The following is a 24,464-nucleotide window of genomic DNA, read 5'->3' as shown; positions in this document are numbered from 1 at the left end:
ATGGATATAAATTTACAGCCAGCACCAAAAATTAATTCTTGTACAAAGGCTTCTAAGTCTTGATCTATATAAATCTATGGGAATCAACATTCTATATAGTCTATGAATTAAATATCCATTGTCATTTTTTATGATAACATTAATCTATGTGATCACACTATATGAAAAGAAAAAAAAACTAGCTAGAATGAGTAATACTCATAAAGGAACTTGACCTACCAACATTCCTTTATGTTCTAGAAAATTCCAAAGCATACTGATTCCTTCTCCAGTTTCCACTTACGTTTTAGGATGAGACATGTATCTTTGATAGACTCATGAATCTCATGGAAATAAATAAGTCAACACCAAACTTATTTATGTAATGAAATCCTTAAAAGTCTTTTGGGACACAGTCAAAAAAACAAAGAATAGAAGAGAGACAGAAAATAGAGAGATATTCATAATTGATGGGTTAGATTTTAAGACAGTCACCTACATGTGAGAGTTTTAGGATCACTATTCATACTTCATGTTGCAAAAATAAAATAAATATGAGCTTCTTTGCTTAAGTTTTATATATATGTGAGTAAAAGTGTTGCTATAGATAATTGAATTATATGTGTGTATATATGTGCCAAAATCATATTTTGTTACTCAGTATCCTCTAAAATGTAATATCTATTGATACTCAGTATCTTCTGAAATTAAGAGCAAAAGGATGAATTGAATGCTCATTGAGTTCCTGATATAGGTTAAGCACGGCATTCAGTATTCTCTATACATATGTGAATTAAGAGGACTCTAACATAGTAATAGAAGCAAATCACAAGTTATTAAAATCTTATTCTCCATGTATTAAAACCAATAATTATTAGGCTGACATATAAGACACTGTCCTAGCTAGTCTGTTGTTTCATTTCATTTTTAGTCTTTTGTACATGTAGTTAGTTATGTTTATTCTCCTCTCTCCAGGAAACTCAGTTTTTTCTCTTTAATTTAACGTCATTGGTATTTTAGCCCTTTATAAAATGTGATATTGTTTTAATGAAAATAAAAGCAACTAGCAACATTTCACTACGTCCGTGCTGAAATGTTGCAATGGATTCATTTGTGTGTATCCATACACAAATATACACATCAACATATGCCGTATCTACTAGTTTTGCGGATTGCTCAGAAGCTTAAGCAAAGTCCATTTCTTTCCCGCCCCCCTGTCATATACTATATAGTCTAAAAAGTGTACATAACTTTTTCATTTTATTTTGCATTTCACGAAAGGGAAACTGTTTTCAGTCCAAGTCCTATTTTTTGTAATGATGACTGCCATACAGATTTCATGAATAAAGCTTCACTTCAAGTATAACCTGGTGATCATAGCATGTATATATGTATACACATATGTATATTTTAACACAATGTCTGTTTATTGAAATTAGCAGAATCCTCTCTTCGGATAGAGGTCAGTTCACTTCGGCTGTTATTAATTAAATGCCTACTATGTGCAGTGCACTGATAATGTAAAGATTAAAAGAAAAATAGGCCCTTTCTTTAATAGCCCTGGTCCTCTGGGAACGACTTACATATGTAAATAATTGGAATCCAGCATTCTATCTCCTATACCTAAATGCGGAGAAAGCAGAGCCATTAGATGATTTAAGAGAATTTAATAGATGAGAAGCTAAGGTAGAATTGGCATTCTGATGTTCCAAAGCTGATTACACACTGACAGCAAAATACCTCTTAAGAAAAAGAGTAGTTTTGATATATTTTGGGTAAATTTGTAAATGTGGAATAGCACAGGAAACAGACTAAATCATTTTTTGGATCTCTTTCTTTTGTGTGTGCTTTTAATTTCACCTTCTCTGTAAGTCTTTTTCTGAAATATTTTTAAGAACTTAGTAATTGCTGGTGGTTTTTTTTTTCATTCATATCATTCCCACAATAGGGAGAATTGTTGTTTCTTAGAGGCAGATCGCTTTAAAAATTAATTTGGGGTAATTTCTTTGCTATATTTGCTACTTCTGCAAAGATCATGAACAGTTTAATAATGTTTGTCTAGGGAAAAAATAGTGCTAACAGAAGAATAAGCATGAATGCAGGGGAAAATAAAGTCTTAGTAAAGTTAGATGCTGTGTTTTATTTTCAAAGCCCCTCTCGTGAAATACAATCTCACTCGCCAGGAGTTTTGTGTCTTAGGATGTGCTGCTTCCAGGCCTCAGTATTGGTTTCCTGATACTTACTCCGTGTACAGACTGTTACAGTACAAAATGATTTTAACTGTTGCTTCTGGTAGGAGTGACTGAGGGGTCGCTTTGAGAGTGCTTGATGCGATGAGGTAGTTCTTGCTTTGGTCTGTGATACAGTGTGATTAACAAACTCCAGATCACACAGAGAACTGGGTCCGAGGAAGGTGATTAAGTGCAGTTCCTCCTCAAGACGATGTATTGCCTTGCGCTGATATGGTAGGACTGGAGGGGAAATATATATAAAAGCAAAGACAATCATTGCTTTCTTCTTGAGCAGCTGCAGCCAGTCCCACTAATGGACGTGCAAAAGCAGAAACTGGCAGCACAAGGTATGTGTTCGTTTTTACAGATGGTACTGCAGACAAGTTGGTAATGGAAAAGGAAGTCATGTACGTGAGCTATTTGAATGCGGGGTGGGGGCGGGTGACAGAGGGCCAGCCTATCAGAGTACTTCCCTGTGTAATGGACTGTGTGAATTAGTGAAGAAGCAGTTTTCCCGTGAAAGATTTCAGTTATTATAAAATTACATCATTATTGTTAAGGAAATTCATAATTTCAACTTGTCGTTTTAAAATAATGTTATTAAAACTTTAAAACTCAGCTTAGATTTCCCCGTCTGCACAGTGCCTCTGTAATGAAATTATCTGCTCGAGCTTGGTTTTACCCATAGCAGTTACAGAGTGCTCCTTTGAAGATACATCTTCGATTGAACATTGACATAACATACTAGGCATTTATTGTAACCATTGGAAAGGTGTATTAAAATACCTACAACTTCATGTGTCCCAAGGAATTACAAACCTGCGTAAAAATGAGATAACATTTTAAAAGAATTATTTATAGATTCAAAAATTAAATGAAGTTCAGGTTCCTTTTTCTTAGTCCCTCCCCGCCCGTGTGTTTAAATCCTAGAGGATGCAATAATACAAGTATTTCCAATATAGGCTTATCAAGTATTTAGTCCAAATTGCATATTTGGTGTCAGAGTCTCTTATTGACACACATTTGCAGATCTTTAACTTGGTTCTTAATTGTTTCAAACTTCAGTATATTTAACTGTATTTCCATAATTTGTATGCTGTTAAGGGGAAATAAGCAGCAATCGCTGTCCTTCTGCTGAGCAGACTACACGCTATGTTTTAACATCTGACCTGTACTGTATCCTCTCAACTTGATAGCCTGTAAAAAGTGTTTAGAGTTCAGAATATTTTGGTCTCAGCTGCTCTGTAATGAAATGGAAACTCTATCACACATGGAGAGTATCAAAGTCAACTCCATAGGTTGATGAATAACTTATATATATATATGTACGTATATATGTGTGTACACATATACACATATATACATATATATGTACATATACACATACATATACATATATACATATATATGTACATATATATATATATGTGTGTGTATATATATATATATATATATATAATAAGGGAACTATTTAAGGGGAAATAATTACAAATATTTTCATATTATCCAAATCTGAGCAATTTATTAAAATAACCTCATCTTTCAGAATTGGCAGTGTTTTTTATTGAATACTGATGATACCACACATTGCAAAAGGTCTCTGCCAGGGAACATACAAGTATATAAAGTAAATCTAGTAAATTGTTATCTGAACATATGTGTTTACAGAACTTGTCAAAACCCAGCGTCGTTTTTCCTGCCCTATCTCTAGCCAAGACTAATGCAAAAACAGAGATTCTAGTTCACAGCTGTCCTCCCTTGTAACTGGCATTATTAGGAGCTAAGTCAATGGTGTCGACTCATTTCTGCTTTTAAGTGGAGGTTTATTTTACATACATTTTTTTGCCTTTTTTTTTTTTTTTTGAGATGGCAGGATTAAAACATGTGTACTATACCCATCCCCCTTCCCTACCACTACCTCTCCATCAGCCAAATGCTGTGCTACTCTGGCTATGACTGTATTTATCAACCTCAAAACAGATCGTTGCCATATCTGATCAAGGATGAGTCATTTCTTTCTGGTACTTCAAAACTTGCATAATTTCAATCAGCTGTTATAGGGTGGTTTGAAGAGATAAGTGTTCTTCAAAGCCAAGTTATGGTGAAATATTTTTGGTAAAAATTCCCCAATCACCTTTTTAGTACTAGGGCCTGAAACATAGTTAAGAACTGTGGCTCTTAAGTGAGGGAGACCTGGGTTTGTATCTTAGCCCTACCACTTATCAACTGAGAAAACCTTGCTAGGGCCTCAGTTTTCTCACCTGTAAAGTGGAGGGAATAATAATAACAGTAATAACAACAACAACAACAATAATAATACCTGTCTCTTAGGATTTTTGTGAACTAAGCCTAAAGTATATAATCCTACATGTAGTAAGTCTTGAGAAATCTTAGATGTGTGATGGTGATTATTAAAGAAGGAACAAGGGAGCCTGAGTGGCTCAGTCACTTAAGTGTCTGTCTGACTCTTGATCTTAGCTCAGGTCATGGTCTCAGGGTCATGAGTTCAAGCCCCATTTTGGGCTCCACACTGGGCGTGGAGCCCACTTTAAAAAAAAAAACAGAAGGGACAAAAAGTAGTCAAGCAAGAGAATTCTATAGATAATTGATTCAGAAATGGTTTCTAGAATACAGTGTTGTGTTTTTAACTAGACTTAGAGACTACGATGGATTTTTTGACGCTAGATAAGTCGACCATTCCCAATCTTTTCACCTCATCAACTAAAGTGGGAGAATAATATTAATAATTAAATTATTAATTCAAATTATAATTATAATTATTTTATATTATTAAATTATAATTATAATATTATATTATTATCAAATTATAATATAACTATAATTATTAAATTATAGATTTTATTAATTTATAATATTAAATTATAATAATTTTAAATATTTAAATATTAATTATTAAATTTAAATAAATTAAATATTATTTAATAATAATTATTTAAGTATTGATTATAATAATAATTTATTAATAATAATACGGTGGGAGAATAATAATACCTGGTAATTCATTTTGATCTAAACTTGGATAATATATGTTAGAAGTTCTTAACCTTTGGATCTGCAGGCATTCAGATCCATATGAAATCTTTGGATACATTTTGTGAAGGACATTCTTTTGAACAGCCTGAAGTTATTTTATGAACAGTTGACATATTTTTTTCTGGGGAAAGTGTCATAAATTTTATCAAAAGAATGTTAGGAACCATTGAAGAACCATGTGAATGCCGTGAGGATGGAAACACTTTATGGACCAGTTATTATCTGTTAGCTAATATGAAAAGAATTCCTTTTTTTAAAGATTGTGTCTTATTTTTTTTAAGTAATTTCTACCCCAACATGGGGCTCGAACTTACAACTGTGAGATCAAGAGTCGCGTGCTCCACTGACTGAGCCAGCCAGGCACTCTTGGTATTTTCTGTTTCTTTCAAAATAACCATTATCATCATCATTACCTATTATAAAGGCAACACCACATAAGTAATACATAAAATAACTCTATTTGTGTTTTTATTTAAGTGCATGGAAGGTAAACCCTTGCACTTTAGGTTTATTCTACAACAGATTTCTTCTGTATCATGATCATTTAAGATTTTTATTTTTTATAGTGTGAATAATTTCCATAATAAATGTGTTTACAAAATATATTTACATAAAATGTACAATAAATTTATTAAAACAGGATCAACTATATTCTCACACTGAAGTTTGCTGAAGATGTGCTAAAATTGTTTAACTGTGCCTCCCTCCAGAAAGCCTTTTTTCTTCCTTTTCAGTGTCAGATGTTGGCACTGGCGTGGAAGAAAGTCCCTGTGGAGAAACTCTCCAATGACTGTTGTAGCTGAAGGTGAAAACGGATCCGTGGTGGCAGAAATAGAAGTAGTGAAAGACTTGAGTAGTTCTTTTGACAATAATGACTTTCACGTGGAATGAAAAAAGACAGTGCAGACATAAATTTTCAACCACAGTTTGAGCTGTCTAAATACATATTGCTGTAAAGGCAGAACACTATTAGAGAAACAATGTGGGTAGAACTCCAAAGATCTCAGTTTTTCTAGTCCTGGTTCTTAATTTTTTTAAGTAAGTTTATTTTTGACAAAGAGAGAGAAAGAAAAAGAGAAAGAGAAAAAGCAAGCCAGGGAGGGTCAGAGAGAGAGAGAGAGAGAGAGAGAGAGAGAGAGAGAGAGAATCCCAAGCAGGCTCCACACTGTCAGGACAGAGCCTAATGCGGGGCTCAATCTCAATCTGAGATCATGACCTGAGCGGAAACCGGGAATCAGACATTTAACCGACTGAGCCACCCAGGCGCCCCTCTGGTCCTGGTTCTTTATGTAATTTGGGTATGACACTGGATATTTGGTTGCTCATTTATCAAATACAGGATAAGTCAAAAAATGGAGATGGAGTCCTTCAAACCTTTGTAATGGGTTCTGTGTGTGTGTGTGAGAAATTTCTAAATTCCGCAGATGAACAATTTGAAGTGTGGGATATACATGGAAAAATCTTGATTTTTCTGCTATCTCTCTACACCAATTGCATCTCAGAAGAAATGGAGCTAATGTGTTTGGCACACCAGCATTTCTTGATACGTGGGGCAGCTCCCACATGGTGATGTGTCAGTGCGATCAGTCTTAGGCACATTCATACCTGGGTACAGTGCATGATTGCTCGAGTATGGATTGCCTCATGTTCTGGAACAGAGGCATGTTCTACTGCTCCTGGCCAGGGATGTGAGCTTAGTTTACACTGGTCTCCATTATCATTGCTGATGTGTTGAGGAAGTGAATTTAATAAGCAGGGTAAACAGGTTTTGTTTCCAAATTCTGAGATAGGATGATTGTAAGATGGGTGCTTGGCTGAACCTTGTAGAGTCTCTTCAGTTTTCTGGCAAGAAATCTGAGGGCAAAGAGGGCTGTTTTAAATCAGGCAGAGACTTGCTGTGCAACCCATTTCAGCTGCACAATTCTTCACAATTCTTTTTGGAACAAAAGTCAGTCAAGATACTGATAACTATTGCTTTGTGTCGGCAGCGTTCTTTCCCTGCTCTTGCTAAAACATTGGGTTGCCTGTGCTTTCGGTAAAATTCTGGCTATTAATTTAAAGGTGTTTGTTGCAAGCCACCATCTGTGTTTAAGTGGTTTTAGGTACTGTGTTCTGTGCATTCTGTAGGGTCTACTGATATGTAGTCAATAGCTGGTGAATCCTCTCTTGGGGAAGATTAGAAGGAGGAAGAGGTGGCCATCTGTGTCACCAAGTGGTAATAACAGTGATGATGCCTAAAATAGTAGTCATCGTTTATTCATAATTATTGAATGTCAACTAGATACATGATAATAATAAATACATTATTTAACATATCAACTTTTTGGTAGTTCATAAGGTAATGTTATTGATTATTATCCTATTATTACAGGGTATTATTCCTTATGGGATAATAAACAAGTATCAACTTGTTTCTGAAATGACTAGACTATTACTGATTTTTGTAAAGGAGCACAGAGAGTAACCTCTCTGATTAGTAGATAACTTTCAGCCTTTAAATGAGATTTATTGGAGTGCCTGGCTGGCTCAGGTGATGGAGCATGTGGCTCTTGATGGTGGGGTTGTAAGTGCAAGCTCCATGTTGGATGCAGAGACTATGTAAAAATAAAATCTTTAGATAGATAGATAGATAGATAGATAGGTAGATAGATAGATAGATAGATAGATAGATAGATAGATAAAGGTTTACTGATAGAATGTACTTTGGTTTCTTCAGAAAAGTTTACATATAATTTCCATAAATTAACAATTTTGTAGCACATTCTACTGGAAACCCAGAGAGATGACAGGCCATATTTGTCGCATACATCACTGTAACCCCCATTTGTAACATAGTGCCAGGCACATGGTGGACATTCAGTAATTATCCCAAGCTGATTTAATTTAGCATTGAAATTTTATTGCTACAAAATTGTACCAAAAGTTTCTCTTATAGCCATTTGTACATGTCCCTAAAATGAAATTCACAAAAGATTCTTGATATAATAGAATAAACACAGAAATTATTTAAAGAGTTAAAAAATATTTGAGGTATATCTACACTAACAGCATGTATATTAAATTTCAGATTGATTTGATTTAAAATAGCTAAGATATAAACCATAAAAAATGTGAGTAAATACTCGGCCTATCAAAGCTCGTACGTAATTACATGGTTTCAGAATAGTTCTTATTCATAGAGCACTAATATAAAGGACCATTTCTGCACAAATTCTTTCACCGATGGAGACTTTAATATCTTGGAGACAAATATGCATGTCTTTAAATATTAAGCCACTTGAATGAATAATTTAGTCAATTAATATTTCTTATTAATCAAATGAAATCAATTCTTTGTTAATGGAACTTGAAAACCTAATGTTTGTTTTTGGCTGATTTTCAAATAATAATATGAGCAATAAAAACAGCTAAACCAATTTAAACCTTTTCATTTTTTTCTTAAGTCACATCTGGGCTTGGTAACCAACACTTGTACCAAGTCTCAACCCACTGATATATAACTGACTAATGAATTAAGCCCCCCTAAAAGCAAAACTTCAATCAGAAGCTTTCAGAAAAATTTAATGACAGCGATACCACACAGTGGTTAGCTGTGAACCTATATTAAATTTTTTGTTCATTTGTTTATTTGTTTGATTAGTTATTTTCTCCTTTATACTTCTTGGTGCACTTCAAAGCAGGAAAAATAATTATGTTGGATTTAAACTGTACTTATATTAAAAGATGGGCGTGTCATTTTCTATTTCAAATCCTAACATGAATGGTTGTCCAAATTCATCATCTAAATTGCTGTTGTGAAAGTCAATATTGTGGTCATAATACATTGAAACAAGTGATCCCGAAGAATTCTCAGTAATTATCACTGAAAAGCATTTGCTAGGCCAGTCATTGGGCTAGCCTCAAAAGTCCTTATAATTAACTGTTTCTGTCATCATCCTTCCTTTTTCACACAGGAAACTATCAGCCAACAGAAATTATATAAAGGCAACACAAATGTGATTGAAAAGTTCTAGGCAAACTATAAAACTTGAAGTTAAAAAAAAAAAGTTCCTCAGATTGTTGATTCCAGAATTTTCTCTTCAGAAAATTTCAGTTGAGGTGACTTTCTTATTGATATGGGTTTGGGGCCCACCTTCCTTCACTCTTTACTTCAGTTAAACCCACAAAGAAGTAGAAGAGGCACTTAGAGAAAGCCAAGGGCAGAGAATGTGTGGCTCCCGTGGCTTTAGGTATACAATAGTGCAGCTTCCCCTCGGCCTGAGAGGAGGCGAAGAATCTTGCTAAATACATCCCTCAGGTACACCACTGGTGTCATCCCCTAGCTACGGATTCCTCTCATGTCTTCTCCACAATTGACCTTATGGGACTTGATTCTCCTCTCTCCTGAATAATGTCATGGAGGTATAAGTTATTATTAATCCCTAAAAACAGCTTGTAGAAAAGAAGTAATCTTATTATTTACACACACACATGCACATATAGAGCCATCAGCAACATATGACCATAGTGACTTATATAAAGGAGAGTTGGAGCCTTGTTCTACCTGATTTTGTATCCTCAGGACCTCGCAAGTACCTGGCTTAGACTATTCCTCAAAAATATGGGGCGCCTGGATGGCGCAGTCGGTTGAGCGTCCAACTTCAGCCAGGTCACGATCTCGCGGTCCGTGAGTTCGAGCCCCGCGTCAGGCTCTGGGCTGATGGCTCGGAGCCTGGAGCCTGTTTCCGATTCTGTGTCTCCCTCTCTCTCTGCCCCTCCCCCGTTCATGCTCTGTCTCTCTCTGTCCCAAAAATAAATTAAAAACTTTGAAAAAAAAATAAAAAAAAATAAATGTGAAATGTAGGATTGGAAAATTAATTCTCTTGATTTTTCTTTTCTGCAACATCATTAGTCATCTCTGCCTAACTGGAGGTAAATTTGTCAATTCAAATGGGAGACATTTAAAAGAAATATTTTTTAAAAACATTTTTTTTCAAAATAGGAGTGACCAATATGATAAAAAAATAACAGCAGGTAAGATTCATTTCTCTTCCTTTCTCTTCCTTTCCTTTCCTTTCCTTTCCTTTCCTTTCCTTTCCTTTCCTTTCCTTTCCTTTCCTTCCCTTCCCCTTCCCTTCCCTTCCCCTTCCCCTTCCCCTTCCCCTTCCCCTTCCCCTTCCCCTTCCCCTCCCCTCCCCTCTCCTCACCTCTCCCGTCCTTACCTCTCCTCTCTCCTGTTCTTTTAATTCCAGTAGATTATTTTCAACTTATTAATGTTGAGCCTCTCAAGACAGAGCACTGTCCTAGGTGCTTATTACTTAGAATATTTGATGACTGTTAGGAGCCACGACTTCTGTCCTTAACAAACATAGTACAGAGGAGAATGGCAAAATATTTTAAAACTCTGTCATGCATGATATACTATGAATGAAATAAAGTCTTCAGTGCCTTTCTTTCCCTTTAACAAGGCCACGCTTGTTCCTAAAAAGTGGGGCAAGAGAGATTTCTATTCTGCCTTCCTTTGGCAACAGACTGCTTCTCTACATTTGGTTGGGCTAAGGATGTTGATAACTTCAAAAGGATGCTTTTTTGTGTCCACCCAGGTTACATTACATGCAGAGGGACCATGTCAGGGCTCTCATCAATGTTATGGTTCAGAGAGGTGTGGAACAGAGATAGCTGTGATCACACAGCTAAGGATACTGTCCACTTATCCCACATTCTCTGCTGCCTCCAGAAATTCCAAGTGTACCAAAAATAAGGTTGTATAGTGCTTACCAAAGGGATAAATTTGTGTAGATGGGAGATAATATGTGAAGTATTTCTCACCTCCCTCCTACTTTCCACCCCCACACAAGTATGCTCCTATTGAATTCTAGGTGTGAACACCTAGATATTTCACTCTGACTCAACTTTCCATTCTCATATTTGATAAGATTGACACAAATGAAATGCATTTGATAATATCCAACTATAGATCTTAAGCATCTCTAAAATGGTCAATAAGTAGATTAAGGAGATGAAAACAAAACTAAAAAAGTATTTTTCTCTTACAAAAATATAATTGAATCCCTTTGACAAAGAGCTACCTTACTGGGTATTTGCTGTGTCCCTGGCACTGTTTTAATTGCATCCATTTGCCCACATCCTATGGAGGCTCACACTTTAAAGATGGGGAAATTGAAGCTTTGCGAGGTTAAGTGACTTGCCTAAAGTTGCACCTGGAAAAAGGCAGAAACATGTTTTGAATGCAAGTAGTCTGACTCCTAAATCTGATTTTTAACCTCCATGCTATACTGACTCTGGGTAAATGAATCCAGAATACCCCTGATGTCTTTAAAATAAGGTATAGTTTTCCTAAAATATACCTCTTTAGTCGAGCATAAGTGCTCCTTAAAGCAAGATATGCCCATGGAAACCAGTGCTATAATTTTAGGACTTTCCCTCTAACTAATGAAGGGCATTTTCTTTGCAAGAGAATTAAGCACAGAATTGTGCAAGGATTGAAACGCGCTCTGAAACCAGGATTACACCCACTTTGGCATGCTGTGTCAAGCACCCAGGGCATAAGGAAAGAAAAGCAGGCTGGAGTGAATGGTTACACATTCAAATTTGAGCCTCAGCCATATATGTGGGTTAGTTTCCAAATGGACATTTACATTGCCTTTATGTGGATCAAGTTGGTGTTTATTTGCCAAACGTGTTATTTAGATCTAGGAAAAAGATGGCATGGCCCCAGGGGAAGTTTCACAATTATACCCTAACTAGGCTCCCCAACCTACTTCAGATAAAAGGGGCCCCAGAATGTTTGATAAACATAGCATCTAATAGTTCATTCATTTTCAGGAGGGAGCAGTCTCTACTTTTGCAGTAGGTCCCATCTGGGACTTGCGGACTGACACCCAACATTTGTCGTCTCTCTAACCGTGATGTGTTCCTGGTCCTGACTTGGGTGGAGAGGGAGGAAAAGGGGAGCAAGCGATTATCTTTGTGAAAAATCTAGCTTTTATTACATCACCTAAAGTAGCACAACCTGCTACACTAATGAAATCGTGTTCTTGGTTGAAAAGGGCAATTGTTAGCCTGACTTTGTGCACACTAAAAACATCCCCCCAATCTTGTTAAATTATTGCTCTCATTTCAGATTTTTATAGCTGTGCAGCTTACCAGCCCTCATTTCTTTACGTTTCATTCATTTTCCTTGTATTGATGATTAATGGAGGATGTCGAATGTTAGAGTGAGCAGGCATCAGCAATTGCAAGATCATAATTAGTTTAGCTGACGAGGGCCTCTGATAGCACTTGCATCTGGATGGAAAAATTACCCTATAGGGAACTGGCTGCTCACCAGGTCTTTTTAGTGATACATTGTGAAACACCCGATGAATCAAATGCCCTTTCAATGCCAAGAAAGTGTTCCAGTCTTGAAGCCAAAATTATGTCTGCAGAAAGCTTTCCATTTGAAATGTATCAGAGTACAATTATAACCATTGTATTTTCTTGGCAAGAATACCACTCGTCTACAGTATGGACTCAAGTTAAATAAATTGCCTAAATTTTATGAATCCCTGAAATTTTGACTTATGGTATTTGTAATTCTAAATTTATAACAAAATAGGGTTCCAGCAAGACTTTTTCCACTCCTTATCTAACGTGAATATTTTATCATTAAAGGCTTCACTTCCTAGAGAAAGGAGAGCGAAGTTGCAATTCAGGCTGTCTTTTTTCGTAGCAAGAGCATTTCATTTCCTGCCTGTTCGCGTTTGCGCCTACAAACACAGCCTGACTTTTGTTTCAATGAGTTTAATGGAATCATTACTTGATAGCAAGAATGGAACCAGCAATGCTAATTATCTACGTTTAAATATTCCTAGATTATTTTTGAATCTGGTGATTACGGAATTCAGCCCACTAAAATCAATTTGTATTCGGAAACGCTTGTGATTTCCAAGTCTGAGGCAAATGAAATAAACAGCCATTGATGGGACTATGTTGTCTGGCTTAAGCAGGCACCTCATAAGGGTTCTCAGTAACACTGTACTTCTAGTTGGCACAAGTTTATATGGTCCCCTCAGCTTTGGGAAGTCGAGGGTGTTCTCTTTCAAAGTTTACAATTGCACGCCAAAAACTAGAACTGAGTGTGCTATACTCTCTTCATACTTGCGTTGCATGAATGACATACAAAAAGACACAAATCAGGTTTAATTCTAAACGGTTCACATGCCACATTTATTATAAGCTGGACTATATGTTAAAGCTCAGGTAGCATGCGGCCCCCCCTTTCTAAAGTGTATTGAACATATTGCCAGGTTCTGTCTTTTGACTTTTGTTTTGACACTTTTAAAAGGTATATTTTAGGGTTCAGCATTTAGGAGCCGTCATTAAAGGCACAAAACCCAAAGTTCAAAAAGTTAAAGCTGTTTCTGTGAAAAGCCTTTGGTGTTGCACACACCTCATCCATCACTGTAGGGTTAATTATAATGAAAATCAGTGGTGCCTATTAAACACAATTGAACCTGACCTCATTATGGGCAGTGTGGTTTTATACTGTCATTGTTGCTAGTCTAAAGACAAAACTCCTGGGTTGATTTGGTCTAACTCCACTGATCATGTGACTCACCTCTGACCTTGTGTTTTTTTCCCTGTTTCAGAGGCGTAGAGGCTCGGGTGTTTTTTGTGCCAATTGCTTGACCACAAAGACCTCTCTCTGGCGAAAGAATGCAAATGGCGGATATGTATGCAACGCGTGTGGCCTCTACCAGAAGCTTCACTCGGTAAGAACTTGTTAGACTGTTTGAGGAAAAGCTTTTTAAAGCAGCCTGGTCTGTGGTGTGATGTGTACCATTCCCTGGCTTGCAATGCCTGCTCCCGCAGAGTTTAATACAGTCACTTCGAGAACACATGTGATTTATGGTGAAATGGCCTCCAGTGTTATGGGGAGATACATTTGAGATCATTAGCGATGCATTATGCTTCTTTTGATATAAAAGAGGAAAATGATTGATTTCTGGGAACTTTTTGTAACAGGTAGTCAAACTAGTGGTTATCAGACTTTGGTGAAATTAGTTTAGGCAGAAAGGAGAAACCTTAAAAGTTCAAAACTACGTAAAAAATGTATACTCGTATAAAATATAGGGCAGGGAAAGGGTGCTTATATTCAGCTTAACTTTAGAATTTGCAGTTGTCATCTTGGCTGCTTTGGGGGCTGGAAGTCAGGCGCGTTCAGAAGAGTGGTTCTGAACTAGGAGCCACCAACACCAGGTAAACCTCTTAGGTTCTTCCGATAGACTTATTCCAGCGAGGCGTCTGAGGGCTTGAACAGCGCACATCCCAGCTAGAGTAAGGTGCGAAGATGCTTTGTGTTTTCAGATCTCTGGCTGACTTCTTTCTGTGCCTCACTGAGGTCCTTCCGGTCCTTTCTTGTCAGATTTTAATTAGAATCCTAGAATCAAGTTTAAACTCACAAATTCCCCCCTCCATCTGTGTGTGTGACTTCCCGGAGGATTTTTTTTTTTAGTTTAGAAAGTTTATCTGCTGACAAGAACTGCCTTTAAAAATAGGAATACCCCACTTAGTAAACAGAAATCTATTTCCCTCTGCCTTTTTCATTTTGTTTGGCATTTTACCATAGCTCGTAGCACAGCCAATGAATAAATTACAGCTACAGGGAATACGGTTTTAGACAAAACGTCCTCATAAATGAACCATTGGAAGCACTCTTTAAAAAATGCATGCTGCCAACAATACTAATTGGTGGTAAACTGTAAAACCTTAGTTATTACATATAGCCAGCAGAAAGATTCTCCCCACCACCACCACATCAACTTACTTTTTCTACACCTTCACCATTTAAACACAGCAATAAGCTTTCATTTAATGAGCACTGACATTAATGATTTTAATTGAACTCTGGCCAATCATAGGCCAAGAATTAATTAAACCACTGCTCTTCCAGGTTATGATAATTTAACAACTATGATATAAAGTAAACTCTTTTTTATAATTATTTTAATATTCATCTCTCCAGAGACAAGATGTGTTCAGTTTTGAGGTTTTTTTTTTTTAAATCATAAATTTAAGTACATAAAGGTTATGCTCACATCCATGTCAAAGACTGTTACAGAAGTTACAAAGATTTTAAAAGGGTAAAAATGCAAATTTCCGGTTTCCTTACAAGATATAGATTAAATACTGCATATTTCCGTAATACAAATATGAGCTCTTTAGAAACCTGAACATTCTCAACAAATGAATATGGTATATCCAAGGGATGTGGAATTTTCATCCTGAAACCAGTAATTGAATTGTCAGCAACAAGTGTGTTATCTTTCTTGCCTTCAAAATGCCTCTGTGACAATAGAAACATTCCAAAAAGGATTTAGACCCAGATCTTGTTTAACATGTAAAAGATACTCTCTTGCATTCAAGTGCATTCTTTCTAGGAATTATTCACAAATTACTATATATATATATATATATATATATATATATATATAAACACACACACATATATATTCATATTCTATGTAGAAATGATTTACTGATTTAAGTAATCTTTTAGAAAAATCAGGTTTTAGCCACTTAAAGGTTTCCCTAGGGGCGCCTGGGTGGCTCAGTCAGTTTAGCGTCCGACTCCGGCTCAGGTCATGATCTTGCAGTTTGTGAGCTTGAGCCCCATATTGGGCTCTGTGCTGACAGCTCAGAGCCTACAGCCTGTTTCGAATTCTGTGTCTCCCTTTCTGTCTGCCCCTCCCCTGCTCATACTCTGTCTCTCTCTGTTTCTCAAAAATAAATGTTTTATAAAATTAAAAAAAAATTTCCCTAAATTTTCATCTATAAATATGCATTAATTTATTAAACTTATTCTTTTGATTTTATAAATCAAAGAGCTCTTTACTACAAGTAAAGTTATTAGTATAGTCTTGTCTATAGAGTTTAGTCCTATAATCTAAATACCAATCATAAAGTGCTTAACCTGAATAAAAACCAACCTGAGTGAAAGCATTCGATTTGAGCACAGAGTAGAATGACGTATCAGGTATTTGAACCAAAGCTACAAAGGAATTTGTATTTTCACCAGAAAACAAATGCTTCACCTGTTAACAAGTAAAATCTTCTGTAGTGATTATGCATGTAAAATACTATTAAACAAGGAGAAATAAAAGTGAGAGGTTAAGAAAAAGTCTCCCACTGATATGGCTTTGATTACCTGATGTCTTTCTTCATGATTCTGTTCCTTTGTCTTTGATTATTTATGCTGTGATATTTAATAGCTTTATATCCACATTCGCAGTTATTTAGAAGAATGCATGTTATTGGTCAGCTCACGCTACCATGACAAGATACCATAGATTGAGTGGCTTAGACAACAGAATGTATTTTTACACAGTTCTGGAGGCTAGAGGTCTGAGGTCAGAGGATCAGTGTGGTTGGGTCCTGTTTGGAGCACTCTCTTCCTGGCTTACAGAAAGTCACCTTCTATGTCCTCATCTATCCTCATCTGCCTCCTAAAGACCATGTCTCCAGCTACAGGCACATGGCCAGGTAGAGCTGTAACGTATGAATGAGGGGACCCAGTTCAGCCTGTAGCAATGTATAATTTTTCCACAGTTGTCAATAAAGGCTATCGCCCATGTTCCTGTATTGACATCTTAGTGCATGACTCAGAAGTTGAGAAATATTTCAGAAAAATCACGTTTCTTCAAGTAACTTTCTACACAGTTTTATCATTCAGTGCTGCAATTCCAAAATCTATTGAGTTTGGAAAAGCTGTTTTTAAGTAGATTAAAGTTTTCAGTCCTCCCTGTGAAGTTAGACATGATTTAATTAGGCTAAAATAGTGTGCTTTGGTTCCTCCCTCTGATTCCGCGTAGGGCAAAAGGAGGAGATTTAGTAAATCTATAACATAAAGTCTACCCTTGCTTTGAACTTAAGCGTGGTTCATATTTGCGAGGAATGGTTAATGCATTTTAATGCATTTTTTTTAATGTTTTCCTTTTATGTGTTGTGTGTGTGTGTGTGTGTGTTTTCTCTGCAGACTCCCAGGCCTTTAAACATCATTAAACAAAACAACGGTGAGCAGATTATTAGGAGAAGGACAAGAAAGCGCCTTAACCCAGAGGCACTTCAGGCTGAGCAGCTCAACAAACACCAGAGGGGTGGCAGTGAGGAGCAGGTCAACGGAAGCCCCTTAGAGAGGAGGTCAGAAGATCATTTAACTGAAGGTCACCAGAGAGAAATTCCGCTCCCTAGCCTGAGTAAATACGAAGCCCAGGGTTCATTGACTAAAAGCCATTCTGCTCAGCAGCCAGTCCTGGTCAGCCAAACTCTGGATATTCACAAAAGGATGCAACCTTTGCACATTCAGATAAAAAGTCCTCAGGAAAGTACTGGAGACCCAGGAAATAGTTCATCCGTATCAGAAGGGAAAGGAAGTTCTGAGAGAGGCAGTCCCATAGAGAAGTACATGAGACCTGCGAAGCACCCGAATTATTCACCACCAGGCAGCCCTATTGAAAAGTACCAGTACCCCCTTTTCGGACTTCCCTTTGTACATAATGACTTCCAGAGTGAAGCTGACTGGCTGCGGTTCTGGAGTAAATATAAGCTCTCCGTTCCTGGGAATCCGCACTACTTGAGTCATGTGCCTGGCCTACCAAATCCTTGCCAAAACTATGTGCCTTATCCCACCTTCAATCTGCCTCCTCATTTTTCAGCTGTTGGATCAGACAATGACATTCCTCTCGATTTGGCGATCAAGCATTCCAGACCTGGGCCAACTGCAAACGGTGCCTCCAAGGAGAAAACGAAGGCACCACCAAGTGTAAAAAGTGAAGGTCCCTTGAATGTAGTAAAAACAGAGAAAGTTGATAGAAGTACTCAAGATGAACTTTCCACAAAATGTGTGCACTGTGGCATTGTCTTTCTGGATGAAGTGATGTATGCTTTGCATATGAGTTGCCATGGTGACAGTGGACCTTTCCAGTGCAGCATATGCCAGCATCTTTGCACGGACAAATATGACTTCACAACTCATATCCAGAGGGGCCTGCATAGGAACAATGCACAAGCGGAAAAAAATGGAAAACCTAAAGAGTAAAACCTTAGCACTTAGCACAATTAAATAGAAATAGGTTTTCTTGATGGGAATTCAATAGCTTGTAATGTCTTATGAAGACCTATTAAAAAAATACTTCATAGAGCCTGCCTTATCCAACATGAAATTCCCTTCTTTTATTCTTTCTTTTGATGAGTAGGTTACCAAGATTAAAAAGTGAGACAAATGGTCAGTGAGAAACAAACGAAAAAAAAATGGAAGATGGTAAATAGTCATGTTTTAGAACCTAGCAAGTCAGAACCATCTTGGCGAATGTGTACTGTGGAAACGGTCCATAAGAAGTATCTCCAGACTCTATTATGTTTGTAAAGGAAGAGATCAAAGCTATCTCGAATTTGAAAGGGTTTACAGATTATGATACTAATGCAGTATTGGGCTGGCCATTGGTCCATTTGTTCATCAACCCATAAATTGTTGCCTAAATTTAGAAGTATCATGAAATCCTAGGCAGATGAGGAGAAATCTAATCTCCAGGGCAGTGAAAGGAAAATGGCGCCTCTTACATCAGTCTCCTCTCATTGACGGTGTTTCGGATTTAGACCTAGAAATGTGAGCTGTGGTTAGGCTTGGTGAGAGAGCAGCGAGGAAAGTGACAGACGGTGGCACAGTGATTTGGGCCAGCCCTGCCTGTACATACACATGCACACCCTCTCTGATATTTTTGTCCTTTAGATGTTCAGATACTCCTTTCAAAAACAGTCCTTTCATTTGCAGCTTAGGTTCATTTTGTCCCAATATTTATGCCTTTTTAAAAACAGTGCCCTCAGTGCTTACATAGTAATTCTTTTCTTTAGCCAGATATTCCTATCTTGTATGTGATGAAGCAGTTTGGATTTGTTTTTTTAAGCCTCCTCTTGGTCACCGATCTCACTTGGCACATTGTAACTAAAGGGATCCCCCTCAGTTCAAAAGATTCGATGGATATAAAAGTTCAGACCATGGGCTTAACTTGTTCAGAATACATGGTATTTCTCCATAAGGTAACCTGCTGTATTTTATTTATTTCCTTTTGGTTAAATATAATTTCCAAACTTTGTGGCCAGGCAGCGTCTAAGGTTACGTTACCACAGACTGATAGTTGATATATGTACCAGTCACTCCCTTCATTAGATTTATACAGGTTTAGTTAAGTAGCATTAAATAGGATTCTTAGAAGTATATCTTCATAGTACTTTTAATACTTCAGGCTTTGTAAAACTATCCATGAAGGGAAAACTCCTCAGCATAACTGCTCAGGGAAATAGGGCTAAATAACTAAACATTAAATAATTGGTTAAAGGTGCTGTTAGTCGAGCCTCAATGCTTGCTACAAGGATGTATGTACAAGGACTGACTTTAATAATTTGCATTATATTGTCCCAACCAGTAGTTTATTTTTTGCCACGGAGATGTAGAAGATATTACAAGCTACTGGATGCACTGTCAGATTAACTTATTTCATTAAAGAAGTTGGGAGAACAAATAGGAAAAAAAAACTTATTTTTCTAGTAAATATTAATGTATTACATTTCAAATAATGGTGCCTGACATATTGAATAATTATTTTCTACAGTGTACGTATGCAACAAAGATATTCCATCATGCATTAGAGTCAGTTCTGGCTCTGCCTAGCTGTTTACATTTGCAAATGTAGCAAACAAGGAAATGAAGCAACTATTTCTATTGCGGTAGATATCTTTTGTGTGTGTGTGTGTGTGTGCATTAAAGTTGTAAACGGTAACATGAAACAAATGAAAGTTCTTGATATAATGGTATGGAAAACAAGAAGGAAATGAAAATATTTTTATGCCTACTTAGGAAAAAAAAGGGTAGCACTATTCATTCCAAGTACTTTCTTTTTTTTAATTTTTAAGCTCTTAACTCACATTGTTATGCTTAAAATGATAAACATATATCCTCTTTTTATTGCTTTGTCTATGTTTCAGATGAAACATTTCAGAAATTATTTTGATAAGTGCTGCTGGAACCCGCAGCACTGATGTTTTTATTGCGTTCTGTAGCCGCATTTGCACTCATTTTTACATAATTCCCAGTCGCTTTGTTATTGTTTGTGTTTTGTTTGGGTTTTGTTTCTTTTTCCCAGTGCCAGGTCTTTGTTTCTTAAAGTTGGATGGCAGGTAGAGTTCAACCAGTTTGTGACTGTCGTAGTGAATGAAGTTAAAATGTCTTTTTGATGTGTTGTCATTTCCATTCTTGCATTTTTTGTTTGTTTGTTTTCATGTAAAAAAAAAAAAGGAGAGAAAGAGACAGAAAAAAGAAATCAGGACTAAGCCTTCAGCTTCAGTTTTATTTTTAAAGGGCCCTATTCTGGTCTCACCTGTCCAGCTCTGATATTCACATAAACTGAAATGAGGAGGTGGAATGAGAAGTTCTAACATTCAAATTATGTGATGAGAATTTTATCTTTCTTAGGAATTTCAATGAATGCATCTCAAAATGTACAGGCAGACTTGAGAGGTGGCCATGAAAGATCTCAGAAAGAGAGGAGATTTCCCAAACAACGAAACAATGTTTCATTTTCATTTTCTTAGTAAAAGGACTTAGTAACGAAGTGCACTGTGGCAATCCTTCAGCAACATTACACGTGGACTGCTCAAATCAGTAAAATGCCAGAAGTTTGGTTAACTTGGGTATGACTTTTTGGGCAAAGCTACTCGGTAAACAATTTCTCCAGTGTGTCGGACACAAACAGGTTGTTCATTTTTGGCATGTATTCCTTCTTTTTTTTGTTTTTGTTTTCTTTTTTCAACTGATTTTTGTTTTCTCAAGACAGACATAGTAGTAACGATTAGCATTGGAAAATACATATCACTATTCTTGAAATATTTATGGTCAGTCTACTTTTGGTAGAATATTCTTGGATAGCATTGACACGATAGATCTTCTTCCATATTCTTTTATTATTGATTATTTTATTTTCATTTTTGTTTTCATTATTATACATATTTTGATGGAGAAGAGGTTGGGCTTTTTTTAAAAAGATGAAAACTTACTGTGACACTAAAATACCCCCTGTTTTTTGACTTCTGAAAGCCTTTGTTCCATCTCACAAAATATATTACAAAAGTGGTTGGTTGTTATTTTAATTTGGTTTTAAGGTTTCCAAATGATTTTGCCTTAAAATGTGATATTAAATGAGCTATTTAGGTACTTATCCTTTTTTTTAAGGACTTTCAAGATGATTTAGGATTTTCCCCTCTTGGAAAAGGCTTCCCCTATGATGAAAACTATATGCCAGCTAAAATTGTATACCATTGAAAAACTGTAAGTCTTTTGAAATTACTTGTCTCTATTTTGAATCAAGTTTTGGGTCAAATTTTAGGTCAGGACCAGCTCATGCATTCATTCTTCCTTTTCTTACTCTTTCTTTCTTCCTCTCTCACCCATATATTCATACTGTTGTTTGGGATAGAAAAATCATGAGCCAGCCCACCTTGGAAGGATGTGGATCGAGAGACACTACAGGACTCTAAGTGTATGAGAAAAGGATGGAGCTCTAAACCTTAACATGTTAACTCTGTAGTTCAAAAGGAAAAGAGTGTGCCCATTCTTTCTACATGACATATTGAGATGTTCTTTTAAAAAATCAACTTTTAAGATAGTGATGTTTTATTCTAAACTGTTCTCTTTTAGTAAAGGTAGATTTTAGAAAACAAGCATGGGGATTCTTTTCTAAGGTAATATTAATGAGAAGAAAAAAAAAGTGATTATCTTTAACAGCTCTTTGTTGAAGCCTGTGGTAGCACATTATGTTTATGATTGCACATGTGCACATAATCTATTATGATCCAATGCAAATACAGCTCCAAAAATATTAAATGTATATATATTTTAAAATGCCTGAGGATATACATTTTTCTCAATAAATTGAAAAGTATCAATACTGCTATTAAAATAATTATTAGCCTTCTGCTGTGTGGCTGCAAAACATCACAAGGTGACCTGTCTTGAGACTTCTGAACTGCCTGCCTATTTAGTTAGTGAACATTAGCGCAATTCTAGAGTGGGGATATCTGTCATCCAGTGGTGGAAACATGGAGTAAAGAAGCTAGTGGTCAGTTTCTGTGCTGTATGCCAGCCTTTTCCCTACAGTTTACATGAGCTCACGGTCTTTGGGTTGAGGGTCATGGCAAAAAATGCAAGGCATCTTTGGTAAGCAAGTAGGTGAGAGCTTGCTGACTGTCCCTAGATCACAGGAGAAAATGGTGGAATTGAAATTCAACCAGAATATGAAACAAAATATGCTAACCAAAGGTAGGTAGTGTCAGGTGGAATTCTATGAGTAGGCAGCTGTAAATGAGAAAAGGTAGAAAGACATGCATTGGGACTTTGAAGGGCTGGGTTATTTTCCAAAAGAAAGACTTGGCCAAGGGCAGAGGGAGGGCTTATTTGGAGAGCACTTCCTTTTGGTTTTCCATTACTGTTTCATAGCTGATTCACACGTTCCTGATAGCGGTGCAATTGTTGAGAAATCATCCACAATTATTTGCAGTAATTAAGACCTCTGAAAGATGCTAGGGCAGAAGTGTGTGAAGTCAGGGATGAAGAAAATGTGAAATTCAACATTGATCCACACATGGAAACTGGATAATGTGTGGTTCTCTTGAAAGGAAAGGTAGAGCTGTAAGCTTCACTCCGTCCTACACCAGAGAAAAGCGAGAGTAATTTTACATGGAAATAACGTATAGCCTTCATCAGAGAAGATGGTCCTTCAGGACCCATAAGTCCCCAAACTGGATCCTGATTCTACCCCTGGTTGGTTGTTTTTCGTTATATGACCTGCAGCAAATCACTTTTTCTTTTCGTTCCTCAGGTTCCTCACCTGTAAAATGGAAAAAAAATATATTAATAATAATAATATTAATAATAATAATAATAATGGTAATGTAGTACTTGTTTTGTAAAGCACTTTGAGATCCTTGGTTGAAAGGCACCATGAGAATGCCAAGTATTATTATATGGCCAAGGGGCTTATTTAAACTCTCAGTTCCCAAGGGCCAGAAAAGGTTGGGGTCATGTTTCTTAAAAAGATGAGCTGTAAATATCATACCAGGCAGCCTATAGTGTTGACTATGAAGAGGCAAAACTATTACAAGGCTGATAAAACCATAGTTTCTTAATGGCTACCAACAAGGCAAATATCACAGTAAGAAATGCCAAATTCCTTAGGGTGGACTGTTTGACAACATGGAATTGGGGGGGGGGGGTGGGACGGGGTTGGGAAACATCTCAAAATGCCAATGTAAAATTAACTTACAGCAATATTCACCAGCAGAAAATGTCTTTCATATGGAATGATTTCATGTTGCTAAGAAAAAATTCAATTTGTAGTCCTGATTTGAATATTAGAATGTTGGCTATAATAGTCTGTTCTTACAACACATGGAATTTTTTTTGTTTTATTTAATTTTGTTTTCATAGTGCATGTTCATTTCTACTCACAAACATGTTCTTGGTGTATTTCTTATGCAAACAATCTTCAGGCAGCAAAGATGTCTGTTACATCTAAACTTGAATAATAAAGTTTTACCACCAGTTATATATAATGGCGTTGGTATGGTTTATATGGATTCACTTTCATGCACGTAGAAATAGGAAACACAGACCATTGTGACATATAGACAGGCTCTGATGAGTTGAGATGGTGAAATCAAATCACCATTCTCAAAAATAAGACTAAGATTGAAAGGTCCTGGAGTCTCTCAGCTTGTTTTGCTTTGCTTTTTTTTTTTTTCTTTAACCAATCTTTTACTGATAGATCTTGTATAAAAGAAAAAATATATATACTAGTTTCTTGAGGAGGGTTAACAATAAAAATTGTGTTTATTTCAAAAACATTTATTAAGTATTGAGTGTTGAGTATTGGGTAATGATTGTTTTACGATATATAAAAACTGCGTTTGAAGTTTAACTTTGATTCATTTCAGTGTACCCACATATGATGTGAAGATCCTGATAATCTCCATAAATTCATATTAATATGTTAATATATTACACACATTGTTTGCTTAAAACGAAATTAATCAGAGGAGGGTTCCTAAAGGATGATTTTGAAAGAGGGAAGCGCAAAAGCAATCAGAAACCCAGGTAGGAAAATGACATGG

At 36.4% G+C, this 24,464-nt stretch overlaps 1 protein-coding gene across 4 annotated transcripts in view; it reads left to right on the top strand.

The window, feature by feature from the left end:
• TRPS1 (transcriptional repressor GATA binding 1) overlaps positions 1-23,906 on the top strand; it is a 259,654-nt gene extending 235,748 nt beyond the window's left edge. For all 4 annotated transcript variants that reach the window (XM_047842490.1, XM_047842488.1, XM_047842491.1 and 1 more), the window contains 2 exons: positions 13,895-14,017; positions 17,281-23,906. In XM_047842490.1, the coding sequence (XP_047698446.1) occupies positions 13,895-14,017; positions 17,281-18,342 (1,185 nt within the window). In that variant the 3' untranslated portion in view covers positions 18,343-23,906. The remainder of the gene's footprint in view (positions 1-13,894; positions 14,018-17,280) is intronic.
• Positions 23,907-24,464: the final 558 nt, after the last annotated feature.

This window comes from Prionailurus viverrinus, chromosome F2 (assembly GCF_022837055.1).
Source record: "Prionailurus viverrinus isolate Anna chromosome F2, UM_Priviv_1.0, whole genome shotgun sequence".
NCBI lineage: Eukaryota > Metazoa > Chordata > Mammalia > Carnivora > Felidae > Prionailurus > Prionailurus viverrinus.
This window is presented reverse-complemented; position numbering and strand designations above follow the sequence as displayed.